This window comes from Ascaphus truei, chromosome 16 (genome assembly GCF_040206685.1).
Source record: "Ascaphus truei isolate aAscTru1 chromosome 16, aAscTru1.hap1, whole genome shotgun sequence".
Lineage (NCBI taxonomy): Eukaryota > Metazoa > Chordata > Amphibia > Anura > Ascaphidae > Ascaphus > Ascaphus truei.
This window is the reverse complement of record NC_134498.1, coordinates 33,035,017-33,054,014: the sequence shown is the minus strand read 5'-3', so window position 1 is coordinate 33,054,014 and position 18,998 is coordinate 33,035,017. Positions and strand designations below refer to the sequence as shown.

The following is an 18,998-nucleotide window of genomic DNA, read 5'->3' as shown; positions in this document are numbered from 1 at the left end:
CAGTATTTTATCATTTTTTATGTCACGTTGTAAACATGTTTAACAGCTGTGGGAGGGGCCTGCTATCCTCTGGCCCCTCCTCTTTGTGTGATGTCACTGCACATTGATCATCCTCTCCTCCAATCAGCCATGGTCACATGGAAAGAGTACCGATGTAAAGACATTTATATTGTATTATTCTGAAAGCGATTAGCCATGTAACATATATTCATAGGGTATATTTCTTAGCTTGGCAAGTCTTCATGGGGTTTACTGTTGGCCTCACCAGTCCTTAACCCCTGTCTGAAGTCTGCTGGCCTTTGAGATGGGAACTGGTGCAGGTTGGGCCCATTGTCTATGGCCAAACCACCGCGCTCCAAGGCATCAACAAGTACCGATTATTTATAACACTAATGTTACCCAAGGTAACATTCCGGCACCGTGGGTCCGGACACAGATCTGAAGAAAGAGGTTTGAGATCCCACTCTTCGGTCTCCCCGCCGTGTACCTTCTAAGTGAATCCTTTTCGTGTGTCATTCATAGCAGCAGTTTCTTCCCATTATTGTTCTATAACCCAACTCATAACGTCCCAACTGTGGGGCCCACAGGGAGAAGGGCTGCCATATTTGTTTCAATATTTATCATAAAAATGTATATCCCTGGGATCGAGTTCATTTCTTCACTACTTCGGTACGAACCCCAACCTTCCATAGTAGTGTTCAGTAGAGCGTTAAACTCTTGAGGGCTATACCACTGTTACCTCTCTGTTCCCGAGCCCTACTTTCCAATGGCCCAAACCTTCTGGAGGTGCAAGCTAAAGGTCTTCCTGTTGGCTCCTCCAGATTTCTGCCCCGGAGCCCCTTCCCCCTGGACTCAGCAGCAGGAAGATCGCGCACTGTGGTTGCTGTGAAGGTCTACGGTGCGGCCCAGCACGGAATGTTCTACCTGATCCTCCACTGCCAGTGCCTGTCTCACTGCCTCCTCAAATGCCCCATCCACGTTGGTGTCATCCTTGGCACTGGTCTCTAGGTAGGGGTAACCACCATTCTCCTGACACCAGGCCTCGGCTTCTGCTGAGCTTACCTCCCTCTCATACTTGTCCAGTTTGTTGCCCAGGACCACAAAGGGGAAGCCGTCTGGCTCCTTGACGTCCGCGTAGAAGATGAACTCCTTCCTCCAGCTGCCCAGGTTCTCAAAGCTCTGCCGATCGTCCACACTGAAGGTCAGCAGGCAACAGTCTGCCCCACGGTAGAAGGGGGTACGCAGGCTCTTGAAACGCTCCTGACCGGCAGTGTCCCAGATCTGCAAGGTCACCAATCGCCCGTCAACCTCCAGGTCCCGGTTGAGGAACTCCACACCAATGGTGTGAAAGGCTTGAGAGTCGAACTTATTGGTGACGTAACGATTCATGAGGGAGCTCTTACCGACGCCTCCGTCCCCCAGGAGGATGACCTTGAGGAGCAGAGACTTCCCACTCATTTCTGCCCAGTTGGGAGACCACCTAAGAATCACTAATAGGGAGAGAGAGGGACTCTTATAAACTGGAGTTAGGAGGTAACCCTACATTACATTTACCCCAGGATTGTCTGAGCCTGACCCTGATAATGTAAAATCTCTGGAATGGGATCCTAACATCAGTACAGCCACCTCTGGGGAAGGTGGGAGGTGGGAGCCTGATAGTAGTGCAGCCGCCTCTGGGGTGGGATCCTGACATTAGTGCAGGCGTCTCTGGGGTGGGAGCCTGATATTAGTGCAGACATCTCTGGGGTTGGATCCTGACATTAGTGCAGACGTCTCTGGGGTGGGAGCCTGATATTAGTGCAGCCGCCTCTGGGGTGGGATCCTAACATTAGTGTAGCTGTCTCTGGGGTGGGAGCCTGCCATTAGTGTAGCGTCTCTGGGATGGGAGCCTGACATTAGTGCGGCCGCCTCTGGGGTGGGATCCTGACATTAGTGCAGCCGCCTCTGGGGTGGGATCCTGACATTAGTGCAGCCGCCTCTGGGATGGGATCCTGACATTAGTGCAGCCGCCTCTGGGGTGGGAGCCTGACATTAGTGCAGCCGCCTCTGGGGTGGGAGCCTGACATTAGTGCAGACGTCTCTGGGGTGGGATCCTAACATTAGTGTAGCTGTCTCTGGGGTGGGAGCCTGACATTAGTGCAGCCGCCTCTGGGGTGGGAGCCTGACATTAGTGTAGCTGTCTCTGGGGTGGGGAGCCTGACATTAGTGCAGCCGCCTCTGGGGTGGGATCCTAACATTAGTGCAGCCGCCTCTGGGGTGGGAACCTAACATTAGTGCAAGCGTCTCTGGGGTGGGATCCTGACATTAGTGCAGCCGCCTCTGGGGTGGGATCCTGACATTAGTGCAGCCGCCTCTGGGGGGTGATAGGATATAGGATATTACACTTGCTGCTAAAAACACAAATATAGACATTGCAATGTTCAATTATCACAATCGCTGTTTGTCATTTCATAGCAATATATATATATATATATATATATATATATATATATATATATATATATATATATATATATATACACTATACATCTATACATACATACAGTGTGTGTATGTATATATATTAATTATATGAAAAGATTGCCATAGTTATGACTCACTCACCTTTTCCTGAAAAAAGAACATTAATTACTCAATTAAGGATACAAACAAAATAATAATAAAGAGTCATAAATCAAATATTTTACTGTCAGGAGCCTTTGAAATAAAGAGGTAAAGGTGATTTATTAACACCTACGCAGGGCATGAAAACATAGCGTCTGCTGGTGGACGTGCGCCTGCATGTGCTGGGAGAAATGACTGCGGATAATAATGCAGAAGCTGGTGTGTATGCTTCAGAGGAAATGCTTCAGCCGCAGCCAATCTCTGCTGCAGCCGGGGCGGACAAAGAGATGGCCGGTGCAGAGAAAGGAGACTGGCAAATACAGGCAGTGAAATGCAGCAGTGACACATACCGGCACAGAGAGGATATGTCATGCCCGGGGATAGTGAGGCTGTGCCACCCAGCCCAATATAACCGCTCCCTATAACGCCTCCTATTGCCCAATATAACCTCTCCCTATACCTCCTTCTATTATATTATATATTAGGAGTTATATAATCGCTCCCGAGGCTATTACTCCATATACCGTCTCCCTATAACTCTTCCTATTACCCATATAACCTCTCCCTATAAATCTTCCTATTACTCCATATTATCCCTCTATATAACGCATATACCTATTGCTCAATATAACCGCTCCCTATAACTCCTCCTATTACCCATATAACCACTTTCTAAAACTCCTCCTATTACCCCATATAACCGCTCCCTATAACTCCTTCTATTACCCCATGCAACTGCTCCCTATAACTCTTATTACTGCATATAACCGCTCCCTATAACTCCTATTACCCCATATAACTGCTCCCTATAACTCCTCCTATCATCCCGTATAACCCCTTCCTATAACTCCCATTACCCCATATAACCACTCCATATAACTCTTCCAATTACCCCAAATAACTGCTCCCTATAAGTCCTCCAATTACTCCATATAAATATAACCGCTTCCTATAACTCCACCTATTACCCATGTAACATCTCCCTATAACTCCCCACATTACCCCATATAACTGCTCCCTATAAGTCCTCCAATTACTCCATATAAATATAACCGCTTCCTATAACTCCTCCTATTACCCCATATAACCATCCCTCTCGTGCCTCTTTCTTTCCCTCTCTCCCAATCCCTCTATTTCTCCCTCTCTTCCTTTTCCCCTCTCACTCTTTCTACCTCCTCCCTCTACCTCTCCCTTTCCAACTCCTTTTCTCTGTTCTTTTATGCCTCGCTCTCACCCCCCCTTCTCTCTCCCTTCCCTCTCTGCCTCTGCTACCCTCCCTGTTTCTCACTCTCCTCCTCCTCTCTCTCTCTCCTTCTCTCTTTCTCCTCCTCTCCCTCCCTCCTCTATTTCTACCTCTCATTCCTTCTCTTCTCTCCTATTTCTGTGTTCCTCTCCCCCTCCCTCCTCTATCTCTCCTTCCTTCTCTCCCTCCCCCTACTCTCTATCTCTCTCTGTAGTCCTCTCTCACTCTCATCCCCCTCCCCATCTCCCTTATCTCTCCTCCGCCCCCTCCCCTATCTCTCCTCCACCCCCTCTCCCCCCTCCCCTATCTCTCCTCTGCTCCCCTCTCCCCTATCTCTCCTCTGCTCCCACCCCTTCTCCCCCTCTGTTCACCTCTCCCTGCTCTCCCTCCCTCTATGTCTTCTTACCTGCCTCTTCCCCCCCTCTCTGCCTCCCGGATCTGCCTATTGTTCCCAGTCACGTTATACTGGGTGAGGCCCAGGCACTGGGTGCCAACCCCCTGCACTCACCAGTCTTAACCCCTTTCCAGCCATACACTATAAACATAGAGAGAGTGTGTGTGTGTGTGTGTGTGTGTGTGTGTGTGTGTGTGTGTGTGTATATTACAAAATATATGTGTGTGTGTGTGTGTGTGTGTGTGTGTGTGTGTGTGTGTGTATATATATATATGTATGTAAGTACATGTATGTATGTATGTATATACACACACACACACACACACACACACAAAACAAAGTGTGTGTGTGTGTGTGTGTGTGTGTGTGTGTGTATATTACAAAATATATGTGTGTGTGTGTGTGTGTGTGTGTGTGTATATATATATATATATGTATGTAAGTACATGTATGTATGTATGTATATACACACACACACACACACACACACACAAAACAAAGTGTGTGTGTGTGTGTGTGTGTGTGTGTGTGTGTGTGTGTGTGTGTGTGTGTGTGTGTGTGTGTGTGTGTGTGTGTGTGTGTGTGTGTGTGTGTGTGTGTGTGTGTGTGTGTGTGTGTGTGTGTGTGTGTGTATATATATAGAGGTATCAGTACCGTGTTAGCTGAGCTTTAATAATCAAAAATAAATAGACGATACTGTTCTGTGGCTAACGAAATACTCTCTCTATAGATATATATTATCTATATACATACAGTATATACACACATACACATATAAATACAATCTCTCTCCCTCTCTGTATATATATACTCTGCCTTGCAATGCTTTGCTGGTAGTGGAGTGGTTGATTTTACCCCCACCCAGACACTTGCAAGGGCAGGTTAGTGAGGGGAAGGAGGGTATCTGCCAGAGCCCACATTCCTGTCTGGGGCAGGTAAGGGATGGAGGTGCCCCAGGGTGATTGAGAAAGAGGGAGGGGAGAGAGAGAGGTGGGAAGGGTGAGAGAGGAAGAGAGAGAGAAAGAGAGGGAGGGAGAGCGAAAGAGGGGGACTTGGAGAGAGAAAGAGGGGGAGTTGGAGAGAGAAAGAGGTGGAGTTGGAGAGAGAAAGAGGGGGAGTTGGAGAGAGAAAGAGGGGGAGTTGGAGAGAGAAAGAAAGGGAGAGAATGAGAGGGAAGAAGGGAGGGAGTAAGGGAGAGAGAAAGAGGAGAGAGGGATAGAGGGAGGGTGGAAAGAAGGGAGGGGAAGAGGGAGAGAGAAAGAGGGGGAGAGGGAGAGAGAAAGAGGGGAGAGGGAGAGAGAAAGGGGGGGAGTTGGAGAGAGAAAGAGGGGGAGTTGGAGAGAGAAACGGGGAGTTGGAGAGAGAAAGAAAGGGAGAGAATGAGAGGGAAGAAGGGAGGGAGAGAAAGAGGAGAGAGAAAGAGGGGGAGAGGGAGAGAGAAAGGGGAGAGGGAGAGAGAAAGGGGGAGAGGGAGGGAGAAAGTTGGGAGAGGGAGGGAGAAAGAAGGGGAGGGAAGAAGGGAGGGAGTGAGGAAGGGAGAGAGAAAGAGGGGATAGGGATAGAGAAACAGAGGGAGGGAAGAAGGGAGGGGGAGAGGGAGGGAAGAAGGGAGAGAGAAAGAGGGGAGAGGGAAAGAGAGGGAGGGAAGGTGAGAGAAAGAGGGGAGAGGGAGAGAGAGAAAGAGAGGGAGGGGGATAGGGAGAGAGAAAAAGGGGGAGAGGGAAAGAAAGGGAGAGCGAGAAAGAGAAGGAAGGGGTGAGGGAGGGGAGAGAGAAAGAGAGCGAGGGGGAGAGAGAGGGAGATACATTGACTTGCCCAATGCCAAAGGGAGGTGACAGGATATGAACTAGACTCTCACACTTAAAGGATGGGTCATCGCTTTCAGAATTATAAACAACTTATACTGAGCCTCTGTACAGCCTGCATACACCCACACACACCTATACACACACCCAGCTATATACCTATACACACACCTACACACGCACACACCTACACCTATACATACACCTACATATATATATACATACACGTACACACACTTATACACACATATACATACATATACATACATACACCTATACACACACCCCGCTTTATACACACACCTATACACACACACCGCTATATACACACACCTATACACACCTACATATATACACACACCTATACACACATACACACATACATACACATACACGCACACACCTATACACACACACCTACACATGCACACACCTACACGTATACACACAACTACATATATATACATACACGCACACACACCAATACACCTATACACACACCCAGCTATATTCACACCTATACACACACAAACACCTACACCTAAACACACACCTACATATATATATTTATATACATACACCTATACACCTATACTCACACCCAGCTATACATACACACACACACACACACACACCGATACACAAACACACACCGATACACAAACACACCTACACCTATACATACATCTACATATATATATTTATATATATATATATATATATATATATACACACACACATATGCACACACACACAAACACCTATGCATACACCCAGCTATACCCAGCTATATACACATGCACACCTATACACACACATACACACACCTATGCATGCACACACACAGCTATACACACACTCACAGCTATACACACACACTCACAACTATACACACACACCTATACACCCACACACCCAGCTATACACACATACACACACACCGATACACAAACACACCTACACCTATACACACATCTACATACATATATATATATATATATATATATATATATATATATATATATATATATACAAATACAACTGTATGCTCATCTGCATGTCTTAGGCAGGTCTGCAACCCCGCCTTTCCCCATCATCACCCAGCATACAGCACTTCCACTGCAGCAAGGGATTCTGGGAAATGACATGCAAATGAGCACACAGTGTCACTTTTTGCCTCAAAAACCATTTTTAACATGGTTCCCTATAGGCTTAAGCTTGCTGCATGGTCACAGCTTTGAGCACAGCCAGGGTTAAGGTGCATACCCAGAAAACCACCCTCATATACATATGCACACACACACACACCTATGCATACACCCAGCTATACCCAGCTATATACACATGCACACCTATACACACACATACACACACCTATGCATGCACACACACAGCTATACACACACTCACAGCTATACACACACACACCTATACACCCACACATACAGCTATACACACAGACACGCACACACAGCTATACACACACAGACCTATCTATACACACACCTACTCACAGCTATATACACACACATATACAGCTATATATACACACATACACACGCAGAGCTATACACACAGACAGCTATACACGCCCACACACAGCTATGCACACCTATACACAAACAGTTATATACAGTACACACACAAACACTCACAGTTATATACACAGCTATATATATACACACACATACACACACACACACACATACACACACAAACACACACACAGAGCTATAAACAGATAAACAGAGTGTGTATATATATATACCTGTGTGTACGTATGCATGATATATGTACATGAACGGTTGTGTATACTGCTGTGTGCACAGGGTGCGTCTCTCTCAGGGTGTGTCTCTCCAGGAAGGATTTTAGGTTATAGGTCCTGGGAACGGAGCCATTCAAATACTGCATACACAATCTTCATTACCCAGCTCCGACAGCACCCAGAATCCATTCACTGTCCTGCAGAGCTTACCATCTAATTAATAAACGTGACACTTACATCAGACACCAACCACATATCTCCTGCATAGACCTGAGTGTGTGTCACTGAACCTTTCATCCATGCATTGTCCTATCTGTTTATTCACCGGTCCTTTCTGATTCTTATCTCTTCTCTCTGCATCCCAGATCTTTAAATCGCCATTACACCCGGGCTCATAACGGGACGTTATCTAAAACAGGAAAGGGCGTGATGTTCCCTGAGGTTAACGTGTATCCTCAAAGCTAATTATATGCAGAAACAGCGTCCCATCTACATCTCATTAGCCTAGCGTTACCGTTACCTTATTGTAGCATAATGGTGGGTTATCTTCCAATAAAGTGATAGTAAGTATGTCTTAGTGTTACCCCCATCCAGACCCTGGTATAGGTGTTACACTCAAGTTCAGAAGGAGAGGAGAGAGACATAATGCCGGAAATAACGTTCATTAATCAAACCTAACTGTGGTGTTACTCCCATCCAGACCCTACAAAAGCCCTACTACGGTGTCTGGGGGTAACAGCAAGTTTAGGTATGACCTAACCAACATAACGTTCAGTTCCCGCGTTAACCTTATGGGACTTTAGTGGATATGTAACGTTATGCTAACACCTCATTTGCATATTATTATCACTAACAGCCATTGTAGTTAATGCCATGCTCTTTACGGGAGAAAACACGGCTTCACGTTAGTATCCTTTGAAGATACGAGGTTAGTGTGGACGTAATGTTAAGGTAGGTTACTGCCAGGCCAAGAGACAACGGAGGTTGGTGGATCTGGGCCACGAGTTATCTTGGTGTTACGCTGTGCTCACCACGGACAAGGAGGGACCCCGAAACTGAGGTGAGATGGGTAACAAACTGCACCCACAGCTACGGGGACACGCCTGGAAAGTGGAAAATAGGCGTCTGGAACCGTCTGGGAGTATAAGATAAAGTAAGATACTCGCCAGACGAGAAGGGAGGTTCCAGAAGATAGGTGGTACCGAGAGCCTGGGGTCCAGAGCCGGGAGGTAGGTCGGAATCCGCAAACCGAGGTAAAGGGGTCGGGGTGTCCAGGAGGTCAGGATACAGACCAGGGGTAGAAGACCAGAGCGGATCAACAGCCAGGCCGGTTCGGTACGCAAAGGATCACTGAGGAGACAAAGAGACAGGAACTGAGACAGGCACGGCCGTGGTTAACACAGGTCATACAAAGCTATGCTCAGCCAAAGAATGAATGGCTGAGCAAGGTATAAGTAGGAGGAAGGACCAATAGGGAGAGGGGGAGTAACGAGGGAGCGGCCCCAGGGAAGATAGGGATTGGTAGGGGAGACTTACCACAGCTGTGTCAGATGTGCAGCTTGTGAGCGGTGCACGCGCATCAGGCGTGTGCGCCGCGCGGGAGAGACACGCGGCCTCAGCTGGGGGCGGGAACTCCTCCCGAGGGCGGACGCAAAGGTTTCCTGCCATGCGCGCGCATGCGCGAAGTCAGCAGCCGCCGCAGGAAGCGGAGGAGAGGGGAGATCCCGCCCGCGGCGGCGTGAAGGCACAGCAGGAGCGGCGGTGAGCACAGTCGCGGGGGAAACCCCTCTAGAGGGAGGTATTCCCCCGGACCTCACACCGCGACGGCGTGGAGGCACAGCAGGAGCGGCGGTGAGTACCGTCGTGGGGGGAACCCCTCTAGAGGGAGGTATTCCCCCGGACCTCACACTTGGTTTTTAGATCTGTGTTAAACGTTTGTTGATCAGATTCACTTGACCTGACAAAGAGGACCTCTCTAAATCCTGTCCTACATTATCAATGGTTACTCCAAATGAGAAAGATAACACCTAATACTGAAGCATTATCCATCATTATGAACAGCTTCATCACCATTTTCATCCCTTGTCGATCTACTTCTGCATGAAGGACTACCCAATGATCTCCCAGGTACTGCGGTTACAGCCTCTCTTCTCCATGTTGCTCTAAAGCATTTTCTGGTTTCATCCTCCCCTCTTACTTTTGGTCTTGGTCTTTTAATCTCTCTTGGAATCCAGTGGAGTGCCATCTTTGTCCAACGATGGCCATTTCTTCATGCGATGTGTCCGGCCCACCGCCATTTTAATCTCTTCACCCTTGTGAGGATGTCAGACTTTTGTTTGGTTTGGAACCCCTTCATTCTTACATCCCTCCATACTTCTTTGAGTTATCTGAAGTACTAATACATATATTTTAAGTTGACCTATTTATGGATATGAGAATTAGGGCCGGATACGGTATTTTTATGACGTGCTGAGAACCTTCCCTGCTCCGTTGGTTTAGGCGTTAGACTGCTGGCGCTGGTGCAAGCCAGCGAAGTCCGACCAATCAGAATCCGGCTTCATAAGAGTGCATGTTCTGCTGATAAGATAGGGCAATGCTTTTTATTCAGGTCTTATCTGAATCAATACTGGGGAAATATGTACAGAGAACTGGGAGACTGGTATTGGGTTTAATCTGTCTGTGTTACTGTGTCACCCTGCGGGGGAGGGACAAACTCCATGTCACATAGCTCCCCTCTGTCTGTGTCACTGTGTCACCCTGTGGGGGTGAGGGACAGGCTCCATGTCCCATAGCTCCCTTCTGTCTGTGTCACTGTGTCACCCTGTTGGAGAGGGACAGACTCCATGTCTCATAGCTCCCTCCTGTCTGTGTCACTGTGTCACCCTGCGGGGGAGGGACAGACTCCATGTCACATATCTCCCCTCTGTCTGTGTCACTCTGCGGGGGGGAGGAACAGACTCCATGTCCCATTGCTCCCCTCTGTCTGTGTCACTATGTCACCCTGCGGGGGGACACAGACTCCATGTCACATTGCTCCCCTCTGTCTGTGTCACTGTGTCACGCTGCGGGGGGAGGGACAGACTCCATGTCACAATGCTCCCCTCTGTCTGTGTCACTGTGTCACCCTGTGGGGGGAAGGGACAGACTCCATGTCCCATAGCTCCTTTCTGTCTATGTCACCCCGTGTGGGGAAGGGACAGACTCCATGTCACAAAACTCCCTTCTTTCTGTGTCACTGTGTCACCCTGCGGGGGGAGGGACAGACTCCATGTCCCATATGTTCCCCTCTGTCTGTGTCACTGTGTCACCCTGCGGGGGGAGGGACAGACTCCATGTCCCATATGTTCCCCTCTGTCTGTGTCACTGTGTCACCCTGCGGGGGGAGGGACAAACTCCATGTCCCATATGTTACCCTCTGTCTGTGTTACTGTGTCACCCTGCGCGGGGAGGGACAGACTCCATGTCCCATATGTTCCCTTTCCCTGTGTCACTCGGTACCGTAGGGCCCTCTGGCAGGGAAGTGGTTAACGCCCCAAATACCTGGTGGGCGGGAGGGATTGGTGCTCTGTAGCAGCTCGCCTGCCTCGCCCTGTGTCTGAGCTTGCAGAGAAATGTTAGCCGGGGCTGGTCAGCACATGTCTACCTACGGTCACAACCCCCTTCCCCCCACGGGCCTCCACGCCCACTTTAATCCCTCCCCCCGGGGGTATGAGCAGCATTCAGCAAAATGGGATCATGGTAAGAGACACTCATTCTTATAGATACTCAGCACCATTATACCGCGCAGTGTGTTCATCATTATCAAACGCAGTGTGTTAATTACCAGTGTATAGAACAGGGGTAGCCAACTCCAGTCCTCAAGGGCTACCAACAGGTCAGGTTTTCATGATGTCCCCGGTTCAGCAGTTGGTACAGTCTTCGATGGAGTCACCTGTGCTGAAGCAGGGATATCCTGAAAACCTTATGTTGGTAGTTCATGAGGACTGAAATAGGCTTCCCCTGGTATAGAGACTCGCATCATTATACAGCGCAGCGTGTTCATTATCAGTGTATAGAGACTCAGCATCATTATACAGCGCAGCGTGTTCATTATCAGTGTATAGAGACTCAGCATCATTATACAGTGCAGCGTGTTCATTATCAGTGTATAGAGACTCAGCATCATTATACAGCGCAGCGTGCTCATTATCAGTGTATAAATACTCAATATCACTGAGCTGCTAGAATAATTTCACTTTGTCCTAACAGTATCCGCTCATCTCCTCCTTAAATCCCTCTCCTGGCTTCCCATCAAATTCCAGATCCCCCACAAAGCTCTCCTGCTTACCTTCAAGGCTCCACTCATCTGCTCCTCCCTGCATATCGGCTGATCTCTCGCTCGTCTCCTTTCCACCTCTGCAGCTCTCGTCTAAAACCTTTTTCCTGGCTGCCCCTTACCTGTGGGACTCCCTCACACACAGTATATGCCGAGCACCTTCTCTCCCCAACCATAATACCAACCTTAAAACTTCCCTCTTAAATCAAACATCCCAATAGCCTGCACTCATGGCCACTGTCCCACCCAGTCACTCCTACCACCCATTGTGGCCACGCACTGCCATCTACAACACGTATTCCCTCACCCGCTGTCTCTGTACATCTCCCAGCATACCACTAAGGCCGAGTCCACGGTGTGGGAGACCACGCGGTGTCTGCACGGGGCGCGATCACGCTGCCTTAAGGCATTGATCGCAGCCAGACCGTTCGGGCGCGGGCGGAGGCAGGAGGGGGCGCGCATTGCGCAAGAAATCAATTGAAACCGATTTCTTGGGGCAACACGCAGGTCACGTGAGCGGTTCGCCCAATGAGAGCGAACCAGCTCCGTGACGCCCCTAGGAACGCCCCCCACGGCCAGGGAAAGCACCTGCTTTCCCACAGCCTCAGTACAGGCGAAGGCACCATGGCCCGGGCCTTAGATTGTAAGCTCTACGGGGCAGGGATTTCCTTTCCTATGGTCGGACTGTTGCACTTTACAGCATAGCATGTCCGGGATCAGTGTATACTCTGCATCATTATACAGCACGTCCATTATCAGTGTATACTCGGCATCATTACACAATGCAGGTAGATATGTGCTGGATCACATTGGATTATGTAAGATTTGCTGTTCCCGTTGTTTTTGCAGAAGTGAAATTTAACGACATTTCCTAATCTAACGAGTTCCTGACGAAGCCTGTCAGACACATAGTATGTCTCAATGTTCAGAGAAAGTTCAGACAGTCCTGGGATTATATGTAATGCAGGGTGATCACAGCAGATTACGGGGGACAGGCTCACACAGTCCGGGATTACCCCATCTAATACCCGACTACAGCTTACATGGGACATTGCGAAACCCCAAGGAAATAAAAACAGACAACGCATTCTGAGAGGGGAAAAAAAATATATATATATGGATTTATTTTTTGTAGACAGCAGAACATCTCATATACACAATAAACCCTCCTGCAGAGTGAAGACGAAGGATGATGGTGAAGGCCTTTACTATGCAAAAGGCCAGTAAAGGGTCAGCGGAGGAAAGGTTGATGGTTGGGGGGGAGGGAAGGGGGGGTGAAACAACAGGACCGGCAGACATCATGTTTAGGATTTCTTACAAGCCTCCTTCTCCTGTTGGATTGCTGCAGGGACAGGAGAGAGAAGACAAAGAGTTAATGCCCACCAGGAAAAAGGAGGGGTGTTAAAGTGGGGTCAGCCCCACAGGAGGAGCAAGGTGACGTGTTTTACAGGGTAACGGGGCAGTTCCACTTGGGTTAAAAAAGGGGCTTTCCCCACATAGGGGCAAAGTGACCCAACTATTAGATACACCTCACCTGCCCCTGTGGGGTTGACCCTATAAGTAATATAGGAAGCCACACTGGACACTGCAGTGAAGCAGTTAAAATCCCAAATTAGAGCCGTAAACATCCCGGGATTCCTGCGCCCTGACACCAGCCAGCTACCCCCCCCTCCACCCTCCCCCACAAATTGTTTATTACAAGAAGTTTAAACAAAAAAAAATTAAACAAATTCTGCCAAAATTCCTGAGCATGGAGGGGAGAGAAACAGAGATTAACCCCTGCACGGCAGACTGCAAATTCTGCGGGGTGAACGCTGGATAATTTTACAGACTGCGGTGTTTAAAATGAAGAGGGGACACTCTAATCCGCAGAGGTGAAAGCAGCGGTACTGCCCCCATGGGCCACAGAGCTGGAACTGCAGAATAAAGGGACGAAGGGTCAACCACGTGGCTAGAATAAGAATCCTTTCACATCGAATTGTCCCTCCTCCATGCAGAGCCCCCACTGTACCCCCCCAACACAGAGTCCACACCCCAACACGGCAGAGCCCACACCCTCTCCTCCCCCCCCCCCCACACACACACCTTCCCCCACACACCTTTCCCCCACCCCCTCACACACCTTTCCCCCACCCCCTCACACACCTTTCCCCCACCCCCCCTCCACACCCCTCACTCACTCTCTTTGGAGGGCAGGGTGTTTTTCTCCTCCGTGTTGGTTTTGCGCAGTTTCCGGTGGTCAAAGTCCTCCACCTCGGACATGCTGGGTTTATCAGACATACCTGCGGGGCGTAATACTCGTTACTTACAGCGTGGATCTGTATACAAACGCTCTAAGCGCTTCCAGCCAACGACATACAGCATTCCCGTTTCAAATTAGCCGCGCCAATTTAATACCAGCCGTGTGCCTTACTAATTAACGAAGAAAAAAAAAAAAGCAGCCCGATTTAAGTGTGGCCAACAGCATAAAAAATCTGCTCCTGGCAGCTGGAAGGACCGGCTCACAGCAGAAGGCGCAAACTAGGGCTACGCTTATAGTTCCGGCGCCAGCAGGCTGCGGTCGCTGAAAAAAAGCAAACTGAGATGACTTCCCGCGATCAGGCCGTCGCGCGCGCTATAAGCGCAGGCGGCAATGCATTTGTTTTGCCGCGACGTTGCGTCGCTGTCACTAGAAGCGCTGCCCTAAAGCTGCACTCTCTACATGGTCTCAAGCATAGTCTGCAGAGCATTGCACCTCCCTCGGCAATTAACCCTTCCGCTGCCCGAGGGGACGGACATCCAGACCCCCAGGCAAAGGTTACGTGGGAGAAGTTGCTTCTGCATCGCCCGCCTGCCCAGTGACTGGCTGGTTTCATTTTGTAACCCTTCCCTGTACCACATGGCAGGGAGACTAACCCCGGCAGATAAAGGGTTACTGGCAGTGGGCGAGTGGAACGTCCCCCCCTCCCTGCAGAGCGTTGCGCCTGGGGGGGAGCAACCACGGCTGCAGAGCGTTGCGCCTGGGGGAGCTACCACGGCTGCAGAGCGTTGTGCCTGGGGGGGAGCTACCACGGCTGCAGAGCGTTGCGTCTGGGGGAGCTGCCACGGCTGCAGAGCGTTGCGCCAGGGGGAGCTGCCACGGCTGCAGAGCGTTGCGCCAGGGGGGGCTGCCACGGCTGCAGAGCGTTGCGCCAGGGGGAGCTACCACGGCTGCAGAGCGTTGCGCCAGATCACCATGTCCATACAGATCTGGACACGAGTGTGGGCATTGACAGGGCTGTATATGGCGCCTCCACCCACACCACCTATATACAGAGACGCGGGCATTACCGGGGGCAGTTAGAGCCGTAATGCGCCTGGCACGTGTGCATGCAGATTATTAAAGGGCTGTTGGGATTATGTAATATTACAATATACAAGTATTAAATTAGTAAATTGTTATTCTTCTGGTTATTTTATTTATATACACCACACAATGCATACACTGCATTACACCAACCCACGTGTGGCTGTCCCCTCGGTCAGGGATGGGTTAATTGGGGCAGCAGGGGACAGGAATGGTATATAAGGTTACAGTGCCCAGGTTGGTGGGTAAAGAGGACCCAGTGACATGACCTAAATACACCATTGTGGCAGAACGGGGTCCAATCAGTGACCAGTAGGGTCCAGTGTGCCAAATCAGCTGCAGGACACAGACAGGAGAAACCCTACAGGGTAAGGGGGAACCCCACCCAGGGCAGGCTAAACCCTACAGGGTAAGGGGGAACCCCACCCAGGGCAGGCTAAACCCTACAGGGTAAGGGGGAACCCCACCCAGGGCAGGCTAAACCCTACAGGGTAAGGGGGAACCCCAACCAGGGCAGGCTAAACCCTACAGGGTAAGGGGGAACCCCAACCAGGGCAGGCTAAACCCTACAGGGTAAGGGGGAACCCCAACCAGGGCAGGCTAAACCCTACAGGGCAAGGGGGAACCCCACACAGGGCAGGCTAAACCCTACAGGGTAAGGGGGAACCCCAACCAGGGCAGGCTAAACCCTACAGGGTAAGGGTGAACCCCAACCAGGGCAGGCTAAACCCTACAGGGTAAGGGGGAACCCCAACCAGGGCAGGCTAAACCCTACAGAGCAAGGGGGAACCCCAACCAGGCCAGGCTAAACCCTACAGAGCAAGGGGGAACCCCACACAGGGCAGGCTAAACCCTACAGGGCAAGGGTGAACCCCACACAGGGCAGGCTAAACCCTACAGGGTAAGGGTGAACCCCAACCAGGGCAGGCTAAACCCTACAGGGTAAGGGGGAACCCCAACCAGGGCAGGCTAAACCCTACAGGGTAAGGGGGAACCCCACCCAGGGCAGGCTAAACCCTACAGGGTAAGGGGGAACCCCACCCAGGGCAGGCTAAACCCTACAGGGTAAGGGGGAACCCCACACAGTGCAGGCTAAACCCTACAGAGCAAGGGGGAACCCCACACAGTGCAGGCTAAACCCTACAGAGCAAGGGGGAACCCCACACAGGGCAGGCTAAACCCTACAGGGTAAGGGTGAACCCCAACCAGGGCAGGCTAAACCCTACAGGGTAAGGGGGAACCCCAACCAGGGCAGGCTAAACCCTACAGGGTAAGGGGGAACCCCAACCAGGGCAGGCTAAACCCTACAGGGTAAGGGGGAACCCCACACAGGGCAGGCTAAACTCTACAGGGTAATGGGGAACCCCAACCAGGGCAGGCTAAACCCCACAGTAAGTGGGAACCGCACCCACCCCACCCAGGGCAGGCTGAACCCCACAGTAAGGGGGAACCTCACCAGGGGCAGGTTAAACCCTACAGAGCAAGGGGGAAACCCCACCCAGGGCAGGCTAAACCCTACAGGGTAAGGGGGAACCCCACACAGGGCAGGCTAAACCCTACAGGGTAAGGGGGAACCCCACACAGGGCAGGCTAAACCCTACAGGGTAAGGGGGAACCCCACACAGGGCAGGCTAAACCCTACAGGGTAAGGGGGAACCCCACACAGGGCAGGCTAAACCCTACACGGTAAGGGGGAACCCCACCCAGGGCAGGCTAAACCCTACAGTAAGGGGGAACCACACCCACCCCACCCAGGGCAGGCTGAACCCCACAGTAAGGGGGAACCTCACCAGGGGCAGGTTAAACCCTACAGAGCAAGGGGGAAACCCCACCCAGGGCAGGCTAAACCCTACAGGGTAAGGGGGAACCCCACCCTGGGCAGGCTAAACCCTACAGAGCAAGGGGGAACCCCACCCTGGGCAGGCTAAACCCGACAGGGCAAGGGGGAACCCCACCCTGGGCAGGCTAAACCCGACAGAGTAAGGGGGAACCCCACCCTGGGCAGGCTAAACCCGACAGGGTAAGGGGGAACCCCACCCTGGGCAGGCTAAACCCTACAGAGCAAGGGGGAACCCCACCCGGGCAGGCTAAACCCTACAGTGCAAGGGGGAACCCCACCCTGGCTAAACCCTACAGGGTAAGGGTGAACCCCACCCTGGGCAGGCTAAACCCGACTGAGTAAGGGGGAACCCCACCCAGGCAGGCTAAACCCTACAGGGTAAGGGGGAACCCCACCCAGGCAGGCTAAACCCTACAGGGTAAGGGGGACCCCACCCAAGGCAGGCTAAACCCTACAGGGTAAGGGGGACCCCACCCAAGGCAGGCTAAACCCTGCAGGGTAAGGGGGACCCCACCCAGGGCAGGCTAAACCCCACAGTCAGGGGGAACAAGACCCAGAGCATGTTAAACCCTACAGAATAAGGCGGAACCCTACACAGCGCATGCTAAACCCTACAGAATAAGGCGGAACCCTACACAGGGTATGCTAAACCCTATAGTCAGGGGGAACCCCAACAAAGGGCATGCTACACCCTACAGTCAGGGGGAACCCCAACAAAGGGCATGCTACACCCTATAGTCAGGGGGAACCCCAACAAAGGGTATGCTAAACCCTATAGTCAGGGGGAACCCCAACAAAGGGCATGCTACACCCTACAGTCAGGGGGAACCCCAACAAAGGGCATGCTACACCCTACAGTCAGGGGGAACCCCAACAAAGGGCATGCTACACCCTATAGTCAGGGGGAACCCCAACAAAGGGTATGCTAAACCCTATAGTCAGGGGGAACCCCAACAAAGGGCATGCTACGCCCTACTTGTACAGAGTCAGGATAAACCCTACCCAGGGCATGCTCACCCTACAAGAGACGGCTGCAGCCAGCACCCAGAACCGTGTCCCTCTTACCTGCTGCGATTAGTCCCACGTCCCTGCAGACCAGAAGATAGCAGTGTCAGCCCAGCCCTGCTGGCCCTCTCCTTATACTGCACCAGAGACACGCCCACCTGGTGAGGCAACAGGGACACACCCCCGCAAGCCCCGCCTCCGAAGCCTTGTCTTCTGTGCTGGTTCCATGATGAGAAACTGGGCATGCCCAAAACTACAAGTCCCAGCGTGCACTGTGCTCAACACTTATTTATGAGTGACACTGTGGGGTTTCTATCTAACGTGGGGTGAGCTCCTGACTGCAGATCATCAGGGACAGGCTCAGACAGTGTTTGGTTTATAGCTAATGTAGGGTGATCTCCTGGCTGCAGATTATCAGGGAGGGTTAATATTAATATACTGTAGGATGATCTGATTAATCCAGATAATCCAGGATATATGTCACCGAATTGTCAGATTTGGTGTGTGCTCATTTGCATGTCATTACCCAGAATCCCTGGCTGCACTGGAAGCACTGTATGCTAAGAGATAATGGGGAAGGGCAGGGTTGCAGACCTGTCTGAGACATGTGAATGTGCTCTCAACTGATACTTTTATTTGCTGTAATTAAAAGTGCAAATGAGAAAATAATTGTAGCATTCAATTATTTTTTTATAAAGCTCA

General features: G+C 50.8%; 2 protein-coding genes across 7 annotated transcripts; both read right to left on the bottom strand.

The window, feature by feature from the left end:
* Positions 1–12,325, bottom strand: LOC142467403 (ras-related protein Rab-9B). Of its 6 annotated transcripts, none has more exons than XM_075573048.1 (2): positions 12,139–12,325; positions 1–1,490 (listed from the first exon to the last, which is right to left on the bottom strand). In XM_075573048.1, the coding sequence occupies exons 1-2, from the start codon at positions 12,170–12,172 to the stop codon at positions 853–855; spliced, it is 672 nt and encodes a 223-aa protein (XP_075429163.1). In that variant the 5' UTR covers positions 12,173–12,325; the 3' UTR covers positions 1–852. The 6 variants fall into 6 exon arrangements, with proteins under 6 accessions (XP_075429163.1, XP_075429166.1, XP_075429168.1 ...); XM_075573051.1 differs by lacking the exon at positions 12,139–12,325 and adding an exon at positions 10,009–10,363; XM_075573053.1 differs by lacking the exon at positions 12,139–12,325 and adding an exon at positions 8,049–8,835.
* Positions 12,326–13,213: 888 nt separating this feature from the next.
* LOC142467404 (thymosin beta-15A-like) lies at positions 13,214–18,512 on the bottom strand. The gene is made up of 3 exons (XM_075573054.1): positions 18,357–18,512; positions 14,307–14,408; positions 13,214–13,468 (listed from the first exon to the last, which is right to left on the bottom strand). Exons 2-3 carry the CDS (start codon positions 14,404–14,406, stop codon positions 13,431–13,433), a joined length of 138 nt encoding a protein of 45 aa, XP_075429169.1. The 5' UTR covers positions 14,407–14,408; positions 18,357–18,512; the 3' UTR covers positions 13,214–13,430.
* Positions 18,513–18,998: the final 486 nt, after the last annotated feature.